Raw genomic sequence first — 20,131 nt, forward strand, 5'->3', positions numbered from 1 at the left:
TACTTAGGACAGGGACTGTAATTACAATCTCACTAGCAAAGCCACATGCATGCCTCAGGGCTCCTGCTATCCAACATTTGTCGCCTTCCATTCTGATGCAACTTTAAACCAGGAAGGTATTTTCATCCCATATAGGTATGCTCACACGGACGGAAATGTGCTTAGCACAGAGATTCACACAAGAGTCCATCCCACAGCCTGCCATTTCTAATGAGTAATAATAGGTCAATTACTTTGTGGGTGTGTCTGGCATTCCTCCACTGCTTGGTAACAGAGTCAAGGCCCTAGTATACTGGTGTGCTGGCTGGAGGATTTCTGGTCTAGGAACAGGTCGGTTTTGATTTCTCCATCGTCACACTGGCATTCTGGTGCCTGGCTCAACCTTAATATTTTAGTTTTGTTCTTTTGTTTTTGTTTTTCCATTTAGAAAGCAAGCACTTGGTGGTCACGACCTCAGCCTCTAAAGCAAAAGGCCAGACCCCCCCCCCCCCCCCGCCACTCTGCTAGCCATGGTACAAGCTATGCTAGCTCCCTGTTTGGCCCACTCCATCAGGAAGGACTAAAGAGCCCCTACTGTCCCTGTAGTGGACAGGTTTGCATGCAAACATACAGTGATTTGGAACATGGCAGGTTAAAACTTATAGGAGCAAGAGTTGAAAGTATCAGTTTAAGGGATATCTGTGCGTGCAGAGACTTCACTTTCTCAACAAAGTCTCCTGAGTGTTTTCCTGAGTTCTGTGATCCTGCCTGGGACTCCATAAGGATTCCCATGAGTTTTTATCCTGTGACTTGTTAAGTGTCATTCTGGAAAGGACTGGACATGTTTGCCCCTGATAGTCACCAGTGTGGTGATGACATCGTGCTCCCAAAGACCCCCTTCACAGACTTACAATTTCATTTTGTTTTCCAGAGAAAGGAGAGAAAGCATCTGAAAGGCAAATAGAAAAAAAAAAAAAACAAAAACAAAACAAAACAAGTTAACACTCCTTAAATGATCTGTGTCATCCGCTTAGGGTGGCGGGGGGGGGGGGGGGGAGCTTAAGTTCCATAGCAAGAAATGTAGGCTGTCCAGATATGGCTTGAGTTACAGCTATGGTGACATTTCCTGGTTGATCTAGGAAGAGAACCAAGAATTACAAGGCTCTCACCTTGGAAATGTACAACTTAAGGGCCAAGCAAGCAGTTTTCAGGGAACCCACCCTGAGGATTTTTTTAAAAAGAGGGTACTTCCTACATGGAATCTGAGAAAGAAAAGAGGAACCCTCCAGGAGCATTTGGGCTACAACAAGGGTTGACAGGGCTTGCCGTAAAGCACAAAAAGGAGATTGAGTTAGATGTTTGTCCTGGAGATGAGGACCCATTGTCAAAAATCAGGGGTGGTACTGAAAGCCTTGCCCTCAGACTCCCTCAAGCGGCCTGGCATTGACTAATAGGATAGGGGTCCCTTAATGAGACTTCATTCTGTGTTCCTGTGACAGTTTTACCCTGGCTTCTGGCCCAGCCTAGAACCTCTCAGCAGTTTCCTTCCTCTCCAGGGTCCTAGGGAAAAGGAGAAACAGCCAAGAACTGAGAGGAGGACGGTGGAAAGTGGACTCCAGAGAATTGAGTAGGGACACAGAGGCAGACCTTGCACCATGTAAAGGTGAGCCCTCCAGAAAGGACGGTTGAGAAGAAAGGGGTTGGCTGCAGGGTGGGTGTAGCAGCACAGAACCTAGTAGGTTTGGGGGAGCTGAGCTGCGGCAAGGCACAACAGAGAACTGAACCCAGCTCTGAGCCAGCGCGACGTGGGAGTGTGACACTGCGGTGGTGGCTGAACAGGTGAGCGGCTGGGGCCCCGGGTCCCCGCCCTTGCCTCCTCCTACCGCACTTGGCCGCTCGCTCGGCAGCTCCTCTTGGTTTGGGGTTTTGCAACTGGCAGCTGGCTTTTTTCCCTCCTCCCCTGTCGAGGGCTCTCCTTCTTCTTTTAGGTTGCTCCACCCCGCCCAAGGATCAGGCGAGGGGGAACCAGTTCAGCAGCTGCCAACTGGCGACCAGCGCGGCCGCGAACACGGGAAGTGGAGCCCTGAGTGCGCGCAGCGGGGCGATCGCTTCTCCCGCGCCCCGGTGACCCGCGTCCTCCCACTCGCACCCCTTCTCCACTTTTCCCCCCGTTTGCAATCACATGGCATTTTAAGAATGCTGGAAAGATGGCGGTAGCGGCGGCGGCTGTGGCTGCGCCGGCTGGCGGGGGAGGCGGCCGGGCGCAACGGAGCGGACTGCTGGAAGTTTTGGTGCGGGATCGTTGGCATAAAGTTCTGGTGAACTTGAGCGAGGACGCCCTGGTGTTGAGCTGCGAGGAGGGCGCTGCGGCGTACAATGGCATAGGGACTGCCACCAATGGCTCGTTCTGCAGGGGCTCCGGGACAGGGCACCCCGGGACTGGTGTCACTCAACCCCCGGACTCTCCCGCCGGGGTCCGCACAGCTTTCACAGACCTCCCCGAGCAGGTGCCCGAGTCCATCTCGAACCAGAAGAGGGGCGTGAAGGTACTGAAGCAGGAGCTGGGCGGGCTGGGCATTAGCATCAAAGGGGGCAAGGAGAACAAGATGCCCATCCTCATCAGCAAGATCTTCAAGGGGCTGGCAGCGGATCAGACCCAAGCCCTGTATGTGGGTGATGCCATCCTGTCCGTGAACGGAGCAGACCTGCGGGACGCCACCCATGATGAGGCAGTGCAGGCGTTGAAGCGCGCGGGCAAGGAAGTACTGCTGGAAGGTAAGGGGTTAACGCTGTGCGGGCCTTACCAAGCACCAAGCACCCACTCTTCTGCTCACCCGCAAACTCACACTGTGCCACTTGTCCTGTAGGAAACCGTGGTGCCTATGTTTTGCAAAGGCAGTGGCAGGCATTGACTTTTGACAACTTTTACCACCTGGGGGCAACTCAACTCCACCCTGGCTCTAACCCAGGGTGCTTTACTAAAAGACCAGACCGCCGCCTGGGCTTTCTTGGCTTGAATAGGGTGCTTTAGTGTAAGGTGTTTGAAGCCTTATTTATACTTATCGGTGCATGTGGCTGCTTTTTTTTTTTTTTTTTTTTTTTTTTTTTTTTAATCTGCGGACAATCCAAGTGCAGTGTAGAGTCTGGGAAGTGGAACGGGAAATGGAGAGCAGACCCGATTTGCATCTGCCCACATTGCAAAGCAAGGCCACTGACTCATGGCAGCTCTGGTACTTTTCTGCTTTGGCAAAATTTTCACAGCCCAGGCAGTCCAGCCGTGAAGATTTGAAACGTAAAGAAACAGAGAGAGGTGGCAGTGTTTGGATGCTAACCTCAACCATCCTTCTTCGCTTCCCTTGCCTCCGGCTGGAGAGTCCGTGAGCTTGTGTGGTTTTGAGTAGTGCCAAAGGCTGGGAAAGATGTTGCAGATTTAGGCACAAGTTCACTTCCCCAGCAGGGTGTTCAGCCGGTCAGTCCGGATTCCAGTTCCTCTGGGTGGAGAGCTGGTGAGGTGTTGTTTTTTTTTCTGCTGTGTCTCCCAGAGTAGTGTGAAACTGACTGCATTTGTAAACAGTATTCCCTGCCCATGAATGAGAAGAACCTTAGAAACTATCTCTGAAGATCTGGTGTCTTCAACCCTATAATGACCCAATGGGCATAGAATAGGAAGTGCCATTTTACCTGAATGTGGGAATACGGGGGAAGAAGGAATTGCAATTTCCCTTTTCCCAGAGCTAGGTTTCTCTCTGTCTCTGTAGCTCTTTGCACACTTTCACCTGCCCTAACGTTGTGGGACAATTTCATTGATTTTTCTCAGCTTCCTCTTAAGTATAGATTAAGTTGTTTGGAGATCTTTTATTTAGATGGGGGGAGGGGACCTCCAGAGCTTGGGTGTCCAATGGCATGCATGCAGGGTGAGTAAATGAAGTCAGCTATTGAGACAGTATTCCAACCTAGACTTTTTAATACGTGACTGACTTAAGCGCTTAAACTAAGATGTAATCAGCTCCCTGCTCACCCAACTGTGGTGCTGCTGCGTGACCCTGGGAAACTAACTTTCCTTGCCTATGACAGCTGATGCCTCTCCATGGCATCGTGATGGTCTGGCCCCTGGCCTGGAACACAAAGATGCTTTTGGTTGTTTGTTTGTCTGGAGGAGTTGTGGTGTTTTCATATTTAATGCAGAAAGTAGAAGGGTGTTTGGTTTGGCTTGATGATTAACGTAACTTAACAGGGGAAAAAAAAAATTCTTGGTGTGTGTTGGTTTGGGTGACAAGGGACAGGTAGGATCTGGTGAGAGTAAAGTTTGGACTAAGCTGCTGGGCACCTGTTTAGTCTGTGATCCTTACTGACAATATGGAGGAAGAGGTGACAATGACAGCCTATATTTTACTTAGACACTCTCCGCCTTATCTCACCCCTTACTCCTGTCTTGGTTTAATGAATGGTAACTTGGCAAGGGGGTTACAAATGACTCTTCTGCCAGAGGGGGAAGAAAAAGTGACTCCTGGAGTTTAAAAAAAAAAAAGAGAGAGAGAGAAAGGGATATGTTTGTGTGTGAGTGTGTGTGTGTGTGTGTGTGTGTGTAAGGGTTGTGCAGTTCTTAACAATAACTAGAAAATGAGCTCTGTAAAAAAGCTCTCTAATGAAAATAAAATAGAATAAAAGCTCTCTGGTGACATTCTAAAGACCATTGCATCATGTGTGGCCGTCAGGGCACCTCGGGGAGCCCTGGGGTCTCCTAAGCATCCCTAGCCCAACACTTCAGTAATTGGCAGCTAATAATCTCTTACTACCTGCCCATGAAGGAAGGCATGACTTAAAACAATGCCCTGCCTTTACTACATCTTCCCTCCTTCCCACCCTTACCTAGCTAGAGTTGGAGCCTAGCAACTTGGATGTTCTAAATTAGCATTCTACCACCTGCTTCACCCTCAGCCCCCAAACACAATGCCTCCTGTCTGCAGCCAAGGGTTTGTTGTAGTCCTTCGTGGTCCGCACTGAGGGGGTAGTGGTCACATCCCATCAATCCAAACATCATAATCCTTCCTTTTGTCATTTGGTGCAAAGCAAGGATTCCCAGTGAAGGAAGGGGCTGATTTAAACTGCCCCCAAGGCTTTCGGAATTCTCATAACCTAGCAGAGTTTCACTGTCTTCTTTTCAGTGTCTTCTTGTGCAAAGTAAAAGTAAGGAAAGCGTGACCTCTTTACTCCACAGGGTGATCCTGTGCAACAATGGGAAAGCAAGGCATGCACGTACTCTCAGTATTAGTACGGTTTAAATGGAATGCTCCTTCAAAATGGGGGATCCATCCTTCTTTCTTACTGGAGTTGTTACTTCTTAAGGAGTTACTTTTTTAGAGAAGGAATTATGTTGGCTCTTGAAATGTGATGTCTCTATCAATCAATTTATTTACCTACCTATCTGTCTGTCTCTCCACCTACTTATCTACCTATCTACCTGCAACGGGAAAGCTGACAGCCTGAGTTTCACCAGGGAATCATGTACTTGAACCAGTTGAAGTCACTGGGCTCCTGGGGTGTCCCCACTTAGGCTATCCTCAGCAGGAAATAGCAACTGTGCATTATACTCCGATGGGAGGGAAAAGAAGAAGGACAGGATTTTATAAATTGAATATGCCACACATCTGACTATCAAAAGAAAGCTGTCATGACAGAACAGAACTCTACAGGACAAAGTTGAACACATGGCCAAACAGGAGTGCAAGCTCCAGTTCTAATTTAAATTGCAAATCAGCCATAGCAAGTAAGCTGATATGTTAACCAAGTACTCATTAGAATTAAGATCAGAAAAGTTTGCAGTATTATTTCTCATTTTAAAGAGAGGAAGCAGATACCCCACATGCTGCCATGTAACATGGAGCCCTATAATCTCAAAGGGCATCATTCACGTAGACTACAAAGTGACCCAACCTCTGTGCTGTTGGGCAGGACGTGCCTGCTTAGACATCCTGGACAGCTCTGGGTGCAAGGAATACCTTTATTCTTATTGGGTTTGGTTCTATTGTGCATACGTATATATGTGTGGCATACACGTGTCACTTATATTTGTATAAGCAAGAGTTCAACATTAGTGCTGTTTCTCAGTGACTCTTCATCATAGTTTTCAAGACAGGCTCTCATCTCTGAACCTTGAACTCACTGATTTTCCATGACTGGCTGGCCAGTGAGTTCCAGGGACCTCATATCTCTGCCTTCTCATCAGGGCGAATAAGGAAGTATTCTGCCATCCACAGCTTTTTACCTGGATACTGGGAAACCAACATCGGGGCATCATGCTTACAGGCAAACAGTTTACCAACTGAACTATCTTCCCAGCCTTTGCCTTCACTGTATTAGTAAAATGGTAATGAAGTGTGCCAGCATCTTTGTAGCTGAAGCAACAATCATATTAACTCATCCATAATTTTGTTCAGAGAGAGGACATGAGTTTCTGCATGAGTTAAATTATGGAGGTAGGGTGGACAGAAATATCACTTGTTGAAAAGGTCCCTGTGGAACTGGACCGGGAAAACAAGAAACTTGAAGGAAAAACAAAGTAACAAACAAAAACAAGGACAGATCTTGACAAAAAAAAACTGTGCCCAGAGGCTCCTCTATCAACCGAGCTTCCAGCAGTGACTGAATACAGAGCTAATTTGGGAAGTCACTTTGTAATCCCTTTCTCTGGTGAACTAAGGATGGTGGGACAAGAAGATGTGGCTTATAAATAGGTGGTGGTTTTTCTGGGAGCACTGGGAAAGAACCCAAACTTTAAGAATTTTCCTTTGTTAAGTGTGGTGGTTTGGATGAGAATGGCGCCCATGGGCTCATATGACTGAATGTTTGGTCCCCAGTTGGCGAAACTGTTTGGGGGGAAGGATTGGGAGGTGTGGTCTTGTTATAGGAGGTGTGTCACTGGGGGCAGGATTTGAGCTGTCAAAAATCCACTTAGTCGCCCCGTTAATTCGCTCTCTGCCTCATGCTTGTGGATAGGACGTAAGCTCTCAGCTGCTGCTCCGGTTCCATGCCTGCTTGCTGCCTGCCATGCCCCCTATCATGATATTCATGGACTCATCCTCTGAAACTACAAGCAAGCCCCTGAGTAAGACACTTCCTTTTCTAGGTTCTCTTAGCCACCGTATCTCTTCACAGCGATTCACTTGGCTCTTATCTGTGGACCCTTTGCGGGTATACTATATTTCTTTGGATACCGTTGGAGTGTTATGTTTGTTTTGTTTTCATTTTGTCAAATCCACAGCTGAAGATGGAGAAGCATGTATGGTATCATTGAGGATCTAGAAAAGTCTTTCTCTGTGAAAGACTACCCAGGGCATCTGTGATCCTTAGTTTCCGTAACTGAATGCCAGGCATGTGGCACTTGACCGCTAAAATGCCTCTGGGCATTTCTGACTGCAAGGAAAAAGGGTCTGTGGGCCATCCTCTTCCTTGAGAATCGGTGTTCTGTAACAATGCCCGTACCATCTTAGCACATACTACTACTCATCCTTTCTGAAATTCTTTGCCCATTCAGCAGTAGCTAACAGGTACATGACAAGATGCCATACCCTCTTCTTAACACTTCACATGGACTGACTCAGATCCTCACATACAGTGATACTATTAATATCCCCGTTTTACAGTGATGTGTCTTGCAGGAGACACACAATGAGTTAGTGCTGAATTGCATTCACACAAGGCTTTACAGCTTTTGATCTCACAAACAGCCTTAGGAGATAAGCAGATTAGGGATGCTTCACCCCCAACTCGTTGATTGGGATGTGAAGTTGCAAGAGGTGCAAGGATGATTTTAATTAGGTCTTCCACTTCCTTATCTGCTATCTTGCTGCTAATAAATTACAAGAAACCTTGGTGAGGAAAAGAACACAAATTCATAATATTATTACATTAAAAAAGTAGTTTCTGTTTCTGTGTGAATATCTACATGCCATTGCTCATGGATAGATGTAGGAAGACATCTTGAAGGAGTTTCCTCTCCTAATATGTGTGTCTCTGGGATTGAATTCAGGTCATTATTAGGCTTGGACTCTGGTACTTTGACCTGCTGAAGCACCTTGCCAACCCCAAATTAATAATCTAACCATTTTTTAAAAAAGACTTTTGTGTGTGTGTGTGTGTGTGTGTGTGTTTAGCCTGCATGAATGGGTAATTGGGCTGCATGTATGTGTGTACTATGATTGTGTCTGGTATATAGAGTCTAGGAGGTATTGGAGCTTCTGGAACTCAAGTTATAGACTGTTGTGAGCTCTACAAGTCTCTACAAAAGCAGCACACAGTATTAACCCTTTGAGCCATTTCCCCAGTCCCCAATGTTACCATTTTTTTTTTAAGTCAGAAATTTGGCATGGGTTTACAGAAGCTAAACCCAGGTATGCCTGCTTGCTCTCCCCCTTTCGGAAGACCCTCAAGAGAATCTGTCTCCTTGCCATTCTAGAGACTGCCCATAAACCTTGGCTTTTGACCTCCCTCTTTTCTTAATGCCTCTGATGGCAGGTTGAAACATCTCATATCACCACCGACACTTTTCTGCCTTCTTCCATTTCAAGGACACTTGTGAATATCTGGATATACCAAGATGATCCATGTGGTGATATACTGTCTATGATTTATTAAAGCCACTGGAGACCAAAATAGCAAAGAAGCCATACTAGTTAGCCATAGAAGTCAGGCAGTGGTGGTGCACACATTTAATCCCAGAACTCAGGAGACAAAGACGGATGGATTTCTGTGAATTCAAGTCCACCGAGGGCTACATGAGATTGGATCAGTCTAAAAGAGTAACAGAGCTCACACCTTTGATCCCAGCACTTGGGATGAAACACCTTTAATCCCAGCAGTAGGAAGGTGGAGACAGGAGTAATATAGGTAAGTGGATAAAGAAATAAAAGGAGGAGGAGACAGGAGCTCAGAGCTTTTGACTCTGAGGATTCATGGAGACAGAACTGCCATTTCAACTGGATAGAAGTATGATCTACTGGCTTGGTGCTTTGCTTCTCTGGTCTTCAGCTTGAAACTTGAAGTTTGAATGCCAGTATCTGTCTCTGGGTCTTTTATTTGTCCTGTTATAGATTCATGAGGAGTTCTCTGCTTTAAGGTCAACTGTTAGCAAGCTTACTTCCATCTTCAATCTTTATTCCTCTTTGCCATGTCTGGGAACTTGTTCATGGGCTCTGGGGACGAGGGTGGGGGCATCTTAAAGGAGGGGCGTTATTTTTCTGGCCAGACTAATTTACTGAAGTTGCACTGTGGGAGAATATCCAAATAGCCTTTTGAGAATGTCCTCCACTTTTGTAAATAATCTCTTTCTCCATCACTGCAACAGAGATTTGCATTCATTTGCATATTTATCCCCTAACACTAGTTTACTAGTACCAGATACAGACAATGCACATTCCTACAGGGAGGAAAAGGGCTGGCTTGAAGCCATCCTGAGATGCTGTGGTACCCTACGGGAAGATCACCTGGAGTATCCTCTGGAGGGCTGTATAAGTAAAATACTTAAAGGAAACCTTACACAGAGCTTGTACATCAGCTCTAACTCAATATGCCTAAGAGTTCGGATTATGACCTTCAGACCTTAGAAGTATAGATAGGGGATTTTATAGAGCCAGATAGACTTCACACTGGAGTTAAATGTCACGCTCAGTTTTGCATTTCAAGACGAGGACCCAGACACATGCTTTAAGCATGAGTTTACCCCGCCTCTGGAGGACTAAACCAGCTTCCATGGTCAATCCATAAGCACTGAAGCTCAGCTTCCCACCTTAAGTGCAGCATCCTCCCAAGCTGGGCCTAGGTCAGAAAAGTGTTCCCACTATGAATTTCTGATCAGGTCATCTTAAAAGAGCAGTTGGGCTGTAACTGAAAGTCCCTTGGATCCTTAGGAAGAACTAGAAAGAGATGCTAGAGAGTGGTGACATAACTCACGTTATCTTGTTATGTGATGGAATCTCTAATTTGATTATCTGCCTGTTCCTGAGCTCAACCTGGCACACACCAAACAAGCTCAAGAAATCATGCACTGGCAGAAGAAAGCTAGAGAGATGCCAGCCTGAACCTGAACCTTGTTTGCAGGGATCGAAAGTTATCAGGGTATTGAAGGTTGACTGTGAGGTGGCTGTGCTTAGCAATAAGCGAACTAGCCCAGATTTTATATATATATATATATATATATATATATATATATATATATATCACGAGAATAGTGCAGGGAGAAAGGAAGAGGAAATGGAAGAAGAAAAAGTGGAAAGGGAAGGAAAGGAAGAAAGGGGATAAGAGAAGGAGCTGGGGGAGGAAGCTAACGGGGGGCGGGGGGTAGTAGTTGGTCCTATTGTATGACTCCTTTTATCCAGCACTCACACTGTTACATTACAGTAAATAACACTCTAACTGGCTCCATCCCCAAGGAAGGAGTGTCTTCATAGACCAGAAAGCTCTTACTCAACACAGACCAATCTCGACAGACAGCTGAAGAACATGGAGCCAGATAGGATCTTAAACATTACAGGGAAATGTAATCAATCTTTTAGTGTTATGTTTATAATCATTTGTCTCCCCGTACTCTCTGTGTGAGGCCCACAAGTCTGAATATGTAAGAATGCTTGCGACTCGGGGAGATGAAACGCCCATCTGCGTATTTTAACTGTGTGAGCCTGAGGATTCAGATCGGATTCCTTTATGAAGCTGATGGGAGCACCTTTTCTGCCCTGGAGCACCTTTCCCGTCCAGTGGGCAATAGTCTTTATGGCTGGCTATGTGTTTTAGCAGTCACCCCATGGAGCTCGTATTAAAAATAACTCCCTGTGCACAGCTCTGTGTTTGTGAAAGGTATCTTGCTGAAGCTTCCAGTGGTCTGCTTAGTGAAGGGAAATTATTCTCCAGCAGCTACTGGCCTACTAAGCATTCTATTTTAAATGATGCATCTCAAAGCATTTAATGTTAAAGAAAAGCCAGAAGTTCCCTCACATTTATATCGAGCATTTTATATACCAAACCTCATTACCCACTTCACTGGCCTTGATCTATAATAGTACTTGCCTTTAGCTCTGGCCTGCAGAGTGAGACCTAAGCGGAAATATACATTACTCACTACGGAATCAAAGTCCTAACAGACCCATGCAAATGAGCCTGACTCTCAAGAGGGGCGAGATAGGATGGAAAAGTTTCAGATTCAGAGAACTTGTAATGGAAAATAAAGTGATGACCATGCTTAATCTCAATAGTTTTTTTTTTTTTTTTTTTTTTTTTTTAACTTGTGCTCATCCTGTGGCATCCCGATAAGTGTGGGACAACTTTTCGGAACCCTGGCTGGTTGCTCAGTGCTGCTGTGCTGAGATCCAGTTTCCTTGTGTCAGTGTTCAGGGTCTCTTTCTCTCACCTTCCTTCCTTCCTTCCTTCCTTCCTTCCTTCCTTCCTTCCTTCCTTCCTTCCTCTACAGTCAGTGGCTTGAATTCCTATCCTACAGCTTTTTAGCTGTGTGAGCCCACTGAAGTTCCTTAACCGTGAGTCTTCCCAATCAGTAAAATTTTACTCTGGTTTGTCATGAAGGGTAAAGTAAGCCTACATGGAAAGCAGCTAATGCACTGTCAGGAGCTTAATAAAGAGCAAATGATTGCCAACTGGATGTCACGTCACGTGTTCAGGTACAGTTCAATAATCTAAGTTAAAGAGTTTAGTTATGTGCTAGGTAAATGCTATTTGCAAGTAGAGAGTACAAATGGCTGGTGTCACAGATTCCTAGTGACAATTACACTTTGAAGGGACCCAGTAATGGATCTCATGAGGCTGGTGAGTTTTAGTGACATCACATTCTCTCCGGACCAGTCCACAGTGCAGGCTGCTGTGGGATTGGATGGGAAACTGTGGGGTCTGTGTTAGAATGCTGACTTACGGCATTAGTCAGGAACGCAGAGAGAGGAATTTTATCAAGAGGAAGCCAACATGATTTACCCTATACAGCAACATTCTGACTTCAAAAACTTATAGAAACAGCAATATTTTATTACCAAAAAGAAACCCAAAGTTTATCTTACTTAAAATGCATGTAGCTATTTTATGCAAATTTTATATAAATGTATCTATATTAACTTCTATTAAACCAATGTTTATATTTTTGCTTTTTATTCTACTAGCTAGTATTGTATTTTATGGAATCCAAGAGGTTTCCCAATAGAAGATGTATCATGTTTACATTTCTATAAGAAAGAAAGAATTGCCTACAGTGAGTTGTATAGTGTAGCCAAGTGCTTAAAACGCTTTCTCTGTTAGATAGGAAGAAAAAGAAACCCCTGCCACAGAGAAAGATGAAACTTTGGTACTTGTAAAAGACTACCTCTTTTGAGGTTTTGACCGATAAATCAGTTCTAATACACATTTAGATTTGAATTTACAATGTCACTGTTGTGTGCTTAGAAAATACTCAGGCAGATAAATTAAAGTGGCCTGAGGTTGGGGAACCCTAGATGGGAGACAGAAGTAGATACTGGAAGATCTACATTGCCACGCAAACTCCTAGTGACTTGAAGACACCAGGGATGGATGTAATGTGTACTTTCAAAGCCACTGACAACACGCTAAGGGCCATGAGATGTTTCCGAATATGATGTGTAGTGAATATACAACAGTATTAAAGCAATGAAATTTTATTCATAGTCTCTTACTGGGTTGTAGTAGGTGTTTATGTAAATTCTTCATTTTTTAATCGTTGAAAGTAACACTCCATTGTGCCATTTCTGACATTTTTATTGCTGTGTTTTGCACACCATTCTCACCCGTACCATCTCCCTGTCCTGTCTGTTTCTACCCCCCCCAAAATAGCTCATTCTTCTTTCATGTCATATGTGTGTGTGCATGCATGGATGAATGCATGGATGCCTTCATGCACATATGGGTGGGTGCGTGAACAGACTGGGTAAATGAGAGGTATAACATGTGACATTTTTCTTTCTGCGTCTCATTTGTTTTCCTTAAAGTGGTGGACTCAAGTTACATGCAGATGGCACTTCATTAATCTTTCCTGATTAGTGAAACTCCGTTGTGGATATGTACTATATTCCGCTCATCCTTTTACTTGCTCACAGGCGCCTCAACTGACTTTTATTTTTTTAATGCCACCTTTCTGGTAGGAGGATTGAAATTGTATATTGTTTTCCTAAAACAGAACATTTCATAGGGGAGACCAGCGTAAAGACAACTTTCTTTTATGCAAATTACATATGTATCTTTTAAAATTACAGGAGAGTAAGTGTCACCACATCGTTTACATAATGACCAAACGAGGTGTTGAGGGTATCAGAAGGGGAAAGGAGCGCATCAGAGGAGAGAGATAGTAATGCCACATAAGCAAAGGAAGATAAAACAGCAGTAATTGCTTGGCTCTCTGCTGCCTTGCATTTCAAACACTGCCATCTTGAAACATCCTTTCATCTGCGACGCAAATCCAGGTTAATGATTTTTCTCTTTTGCTTGTAATATTCTTATACTTCCTTTCTGTGCTCTGCTTCATTTTTAGAACACTTCTAAATTAAAACAGTCGGTGCTTATAGCATCCCTTTGTCTGTACTTCTCCACAGCCCCTCTTGCCTAGAATCTTAGTACCTATCCCACATTTCCAGAACACAAAAGCCAGAAGCTTAAAATGTAATAGTAGAAGAAGTTATTTAGTATAAGCACATTTGCTTTCATATCCCGAGTAATGACTTAGATTGCTATCTCTTGATGGACAGATCTTAAGAACTGTATCATGCCACTATTGTTCTAGTTTCTTCCTGAGGTCCTGTCTCTCTGGCTAGTGTCTTCTTGGCTTGGTGCAAGTGCACGCCTCCTGCCAGATTGCCCCTGTGTTTCCCCTGTGTCTGTCCCTGGATTCACGGTCACACAAACACTTGGTTTACCCCTTCACTTTGCTGCAGTGTGTTCTCCAGTTGCTTCCTGAAGAAGACGTTAGAGATGATGTCCACAATATTTCGGAAGTATTCCCTCACTTGATTCCTAACATGGATAGGATATTCGGAAGAAGATAGCGGTGATTCCTTAAGTAGTTTCTGACAATTTTTAATGCCATTTGGACTTAAGTATGATATTTTTTCCTAAAAATGTTTAATAACTTCTTTATGTCACTAATACTCTAAGTTTTGTGTAATGTTTACTTTGCTCTGGAAATTTCATTCATCAATTTGCCAATCTGTCCACAAGTGCTTAACAGATCATTCCATTCATAATCAGGTGTTCTAAGATCTAGCTTCTCCTCCTCCTCTTCCTCCTCCTTTTCCTCCTCCTCTTATTGCTTCTTCTTCTATTTTTTTTTTTTTTAAGACAGGATTTCTCTATGTAGCCCTAGCTGTCCTGGAACTCACTCTGTAGACCGACTAGTCTTGAACTCACAGAGATCTGCCTGCCTCATCCTCCTGAGTGCTGGGATTAAAGCTGTGCCACCACTGCGTGGCTAGGTCCAACTTTTTAAGCTGGGGATCACAACTCTATCTGCCAGTAGTGCATTGAATGTGGGAGTTATGAAAATCTGGTATCAGTGAAAGGTTTCTGAATGTACAATAGCCAAAAATTAATTAAACCCAGCATATGGAAGTGTTTCTCCAGTGCTTACTGTCTTGAACCAGAGAACTTTATTGAACTCTCTGTTCTGACACACACAGCATGCACACTTTGCACTTCACATGCCATCACTCCTTGCAAACCCAGGTAATGCTGCCTTGAATATGTCAGCTCAGAGTGTAGACTGTTGTCTAGTATGGATTGGGAAGTTTTCACTATACACGGTTTTCTGCTCTTACTGAAATATCATGGTTGAACTATAGGAAATAAAGGCCTGAGTATTTTCCTAACATCTATTTCTCAGCATGAATGTTTCAAATTAGTGAGTCTTTGAATCGTGTTGTGTTAAATTGTTTGATTTTTAAAATTGAGTTGCTGACCTGGGTTTCATAGCAATTCTGAAATGAATTTTGCCTTGAGACTTGGACAGAACTTTAATGATTTCAGAAATGACTCTAAAAATACTCCTGCCATTTTGTACTATGTATTAATGCAAATCAGCGATTTCAGCACTGATGACTGTAAAATAAAATATATCCATCAATATGTGAGTGATGAAGATGCCCTGTGTTCCACAGTATCAGATATCCAGAAAGATTTAATTCTTTACAGAGAAATAAACACATCCATCTCAATAGTATTTGCTCATAGAATTTTCTTTCATCTTCAGTGAGTGGTAAAATCACAGTACACCAAATAATAGTTTTATTTTTGAGACTTAATTTTATTTTTATTTGTGTATTCTTGCACGTACACAACATGTATGTAGTGCCTGAAAGTGCAAAGACAGTATCAGATGCACTGGAGTTGGAGTGACAGGTGGCTGCAAGGTACCCAATATGGATTCTGATAACCCACGTCTTCTGGGAGAGCAGCAATCACTCTTAACTGATAAGCCACATTTCATTTTATAACACATTTCCTTGTACTGTTTTCTTAGTAAATGTCTGAACCCTATATTTATAAGTACACATACAAGATCTTATAGTCAGCTCACAATAGTGTCATGGAATATTTTAGGATTTCAAAGAAAGTACTGTCATGTTAGATACCAGCCAAATTCCTAATTTGACTTTCCAACATCAGTTTTTCACATTCCTTCTGTAATGTGGTATCTTGACAACACTGGGTTTCTCCGCAGCAACTGTGACTGAGACATACAAGTGTGACGTGGAAGGGATAGAAAACACTGAGGAACAAAAGGGTGCCAGTATCCGGTATAAATTTGAGGTTTGAAAAACTGGGTAGTGCATAGAAGGTGCTAAGATGGTAGGATGTGCATGCTTATATTTGGGGGGGGGGGTTGGATCGCAAGAAATAAACAAAATTGATAATATTGTATGGATGTACAAAGAGAATTACTCATTTTATTGAAAAGGAAGGAAAGAAGGTAGGAAGGGAAGGAGGGAGGGAGAGAGGGAGGGGGAGGGAGGGAGGGAAGGAGGGAGAGGGAAGAAGGGAGGACCCCAGACATAAGGACAAAGACACAACTTACAAAAACATCACTACTGCCTTACACCTCAATTCCAGAACATCTTCTGGTGATTCCCTGCAATTCTCCTCCATTTCCTTTGCTCTCTCTGTGTGGAAATCCATTTAGTTGAATGTTGGGCCCTCTGCACCGACTCATAAAAAGAACAAACAAACAAACAAAAACCTGATTTTTGTCATCATCTTACTTTTCTCCCTCCCCAATACCCCTGCTTTGTTTTTATGTTCTACCTTACCCTCCATGAGTATTGCTACATTCTTATCTACCACTCTTACATTGATTTTTTTCATCTGTAATATATAGTTCTACATTTCAAAACAATTTTCTTGTTCTCTGCCTACCCTCTTTCTATATTGCAATTCTTGTTGTTTTCTGAGTGCAATAACTTTGCTTGTCTCTCAAAGGTTAATACATTTTTCAAAGATGTTTTCCGAACTAATATTCACTTAGTTATCTTGAGATTCCTTTCTAGCTGCACAATCTTGAGTGTGCTGTGTCTACCTGATGATTCTGATGTTTGCAATAGGTTCCATCTTTGTGAGTCCCAGGAGTTAGAACCTGAGATCAGACTGTAAGACCAAGAACTTTTTCTTTGATAAAAATTATAGTGAAACTAGGAATAGAACATGACTGGAGACCATGGAGGGAATGAACATATGATATGCACACTGATGCTCCCAGAACCCTAGAGCTCAGTATAGGCTGACAGTGGGCTCCACCCATCTCTTTGGCATGGCATACATTTCTGAGACACTTAACTCTCTGCTAGTTCTAGCTAATGTCACTGTGAAGGCCTTCTGTATCCTCAATGAAAGATGCTCTAAGGCACAACACTACGGGTATTCCCAACCAGCTGCCTTACGCTGAATGCGGAGGTGGAACACACTAACTCAGGCTTCACTGTGCTCATTGCCTGAACTGAATGTGCTCAGAAGAAATCACAGTGAAGAGGATAGTGTGTACATCCCTATGTTCATTTGCATTTGCATCTAAAATCTTTTTTATTAGAGGCAGGTTTAGACCAGGACTGGTTATACTATCACTGGGAAGCCTTGCAAGGCAGTATTTTGGGTCACTTATACTAGCTTTTCATTTATTTGAACATGTCACCATCAGGGGATCTTTTAGATGTAGTTAGTAGTCGATTACACAGTTCCTGGGAATTGATGATGAAGTTTGGCTCATTTGGACTGGAAGGAGGTTCTGTGCCCAACCCCAGCACTACTGATGTTTGGGTAGATAGATTTTTATTGGGGGGGATGTCATCTAGGCATTATTAGATTTAATATAATTCTGGCTTTCAGCTGCAAGTGCCACCCTTTTTCTCCTAGTTCTAACAAACCAGAATGTCTCTAAGTGTTGTCACATATTCTCTGGAGGGCCAAAGGCCTCTCCTCTCCTTGGGAGGCACAAGAATAGATCTCCATGGCTGGTTTCCAAAGCCATCCAACACCTTGACACATCCTGGGAAGTTGTAAAATCCTTCTTGACCAGGTCTTTCCCAAAGAGATCCAAATTTCTTTACTCTTGGGTTCATCAGGAAGTTTAAGAGCTATCCAGGGTGTGTGTGTGTGTGTGTGTGTGTGTGTGTGTGTGTTTCAGGGCTGAGAAACATTGACGCAAACTGCCTATCCCTGAACTAGAAAGTGGTGAAGCAATGTGTAAAACAATTAGGAATGCTGGGGCCTGTAGTGAACACAAGTGTCAAGCTCTAGGATAAGCTGAACAATTTAAGTTATTTATTGCTATGTGGACAAGTTCATCCTTTCTTTTGTTCAGTGTCTCTGGCTCCTGTGGATTGATTTTGCTTTATTCATGTTTGAGAGCACATATAATCATTAACAGCATCCCGCTCTGATGGGAGATGTCATTCTGTATATATGTTTCTCATGCTGGTTAATGAATAAAGCACTGTTGGCCAATAGGAAAGGAAGATAAGAGGAACTAGGAGACAAGGAGGAAAGAGGAAGTAGTAAGGAAGGAGTCAAGATGGAGAGACTGGGGAGACCAGATGCCAGCCCCACTCCCTGGTAAGAAGACCACATGGAAATACTAGATTAATAGAAATGGGTTAATACTTAAGACAGAGCTAGCCGATAAGAAACAAGTAACAGACCAACAGCATTATATCAAATACAGAGTCTCGGTGTGTTAATTGGGGCTGGCACAGCAGCGGGACAAGACCAGCGGCAGGTGGAAAAACCTTTACTCCTTACACCGCTCTCTTGTTAGTACTGTATTATGACTATGAAGGAACGATTGAGTCACAGAATGGCAGCAAAAACTAAGCATGAAGCACAGTAGATGCACCAGCTTGGTGACCTTGTATGGTTGACTCACTGTCCAAGTTTTAGTTTTTTCCCTGGTAACACAGGAACATTGATATACTTCATAAGAGAAGATGAAAATGAGTTCATCAATATACTGGGTCTGATATATGCAGTCCCAAATGAGCTGGTGTCTCTGTGACTTACTTGTCTTCTTCTTCTCATCTAGACAAGGGATAAGGGACAAGCTTTTAATCCACCCTAACATTTCAGTGAAATAAACCCATTCATACCATTGGTTATTGCCTGTTTCTTACCAGAGAGTGGGTATAAGAAGATCTGGGCAAAAGTAAGAAACAAGTAGATTTAGTTATTGGAATTTAGAATTTGATACCGAGGAAATGAAATGGATAGTATATGAGTTCTTGCAGTGTTTCTCTCTGCAGGTAGCCAATCATTACTAAATACTCAGATATAAATTCTCTCATTACCTCTAGCTGAGGTCATTATAGAGTGATCTGGCCACAAAGCTTGCTCATGTCGGTTGTATTCAGGAAATAGGTGGGGACCAGCTTCTGTTGCCTGCTTGTAAATACTGGTACACAAGCTTCATGCATATCAGCTGTACTTGCTCATTTTGTCAACTCAACACAAACTAGAATCAACCATTGAAAGAGAATCTTAGTTGGGAAATTGCGGCCATCAGACTGACCTGTAGGCATTCAATGGGATGTTTCCTTGATTGACTGTTGTTTCGGTGGGCCTAGTACACTGTTGGGGGTATCTTCCCTGGCACCCCTGGTACTGATTTGTATAAGAAAGGAAACTTATGGAGCCATGGAGAGCAATTGTTCATTCAGTTTCTGTCTCCAGATCCCTGCCCTGAGTTCTTGCTCTGGCTTCCCTTGATGATGGACTCTAACCATCAACCAAATAAACCCCTTCCTCCCACAAGTTGTTTTAAGTCATGGTGTTTATCACAGCAACAGCAAGCAAGCAGAACACCAGCCTTGTGGTGAATACTGATACCTAGACCAACTTGTCTACTTTGTGGATAAGACAACCCTAGGAATCCATTCAATAGAACTCATTAGTAGATGATGTCCCTAAATCATCACATGTAGGGTTATTTGATAGAATTATTAGCTATAAAGAAATAAATGGTATTACTTCATCCAAAACATCACATGAGACATACTTATGCTGAAATATTTGTTATTTTCCTGTAAGTCAAATGGAATTGCATTTTCATTTACTACGTCTGGGAACTTCAGGAAGTCAACATAATAAACAAGGAGTCACTTGAGACAGCAGTAGTTCTAAAATGGTTTTGTTAAGACCAAGAAGCTGCCTAGAAGTTGTGGTCATGGCTCTTTTGGGATAGAACTGAAAAGATTCAGGTAAGGGTAACACTCTCTATAAAGCCTTAGCTACTCAGAATCTTAAAGGGGCCAGAACAGAGAGAAACAGAACAGAAATGGCCAACGCTAAGAAGAATGATGACAGTAAATCTAAATTAGCCTAATGAAATTACTAAAAAAAATGTTGCCCACAAAGCCTATAGTGCCTAGAAACTGAAAAAAAAAATATGAATTGGAATATTGGTGGTCTATCCCTAAAACTAACAAGATTGCCAGTAATATGTATCCTTCTTTACGTCTCTTCCATATTTTCTTTCTCGCACATCACAGCAAGTAGCCTTATTATATAGTTTTATTATATAAAATATTGTGAAGATATACATGTATATATTATCAGTCTCCCATGGTCATGACTATATTCCCCAGAACTTGTACCAGGAATTCAGTGTGCAGTCAGCAAA

General features: G+C 43.2%; 1 protein-coding gene across 1 annotated transcript in view; it reads left to right on the forward strand.

Moving 5' to 3' along the window:
* Positions 1-1,863: 1,863 nt before the first annotated feature.
* Sntb1 (syntrophin beta 1) overlaps positions 1,864-20,131 on the forward strand; it is a 229,170-nt gene continuing 210,902 nt past the window's right edge. The window contains exon 1 of the mRNA XM_051202446.1: positions 1,864-2,754. Coding sequence (XP_051058403.1) covers positions 2,187-2,754 — 568 coding nt within the window. The 5' untranslated portion in view covers positions 1,864-2,186. The remainder of the gene's footprint in view (positions 2,755-20,131) is intronic.

Source organism: Phodopus roborovskii, unplaced genomic scaffold (assembly GCF_943737965.1).
Source record: "Phodopus roborovskii unplaced genomic scaffold, PHOROB, whole genome shotgun sequence".
Lineage (NCBI taxonomy): Eukaryota > Metazoa > Chordata > Mammalia > Rodentia > Cricetidae > Phodopus > Phodopus roborovskii.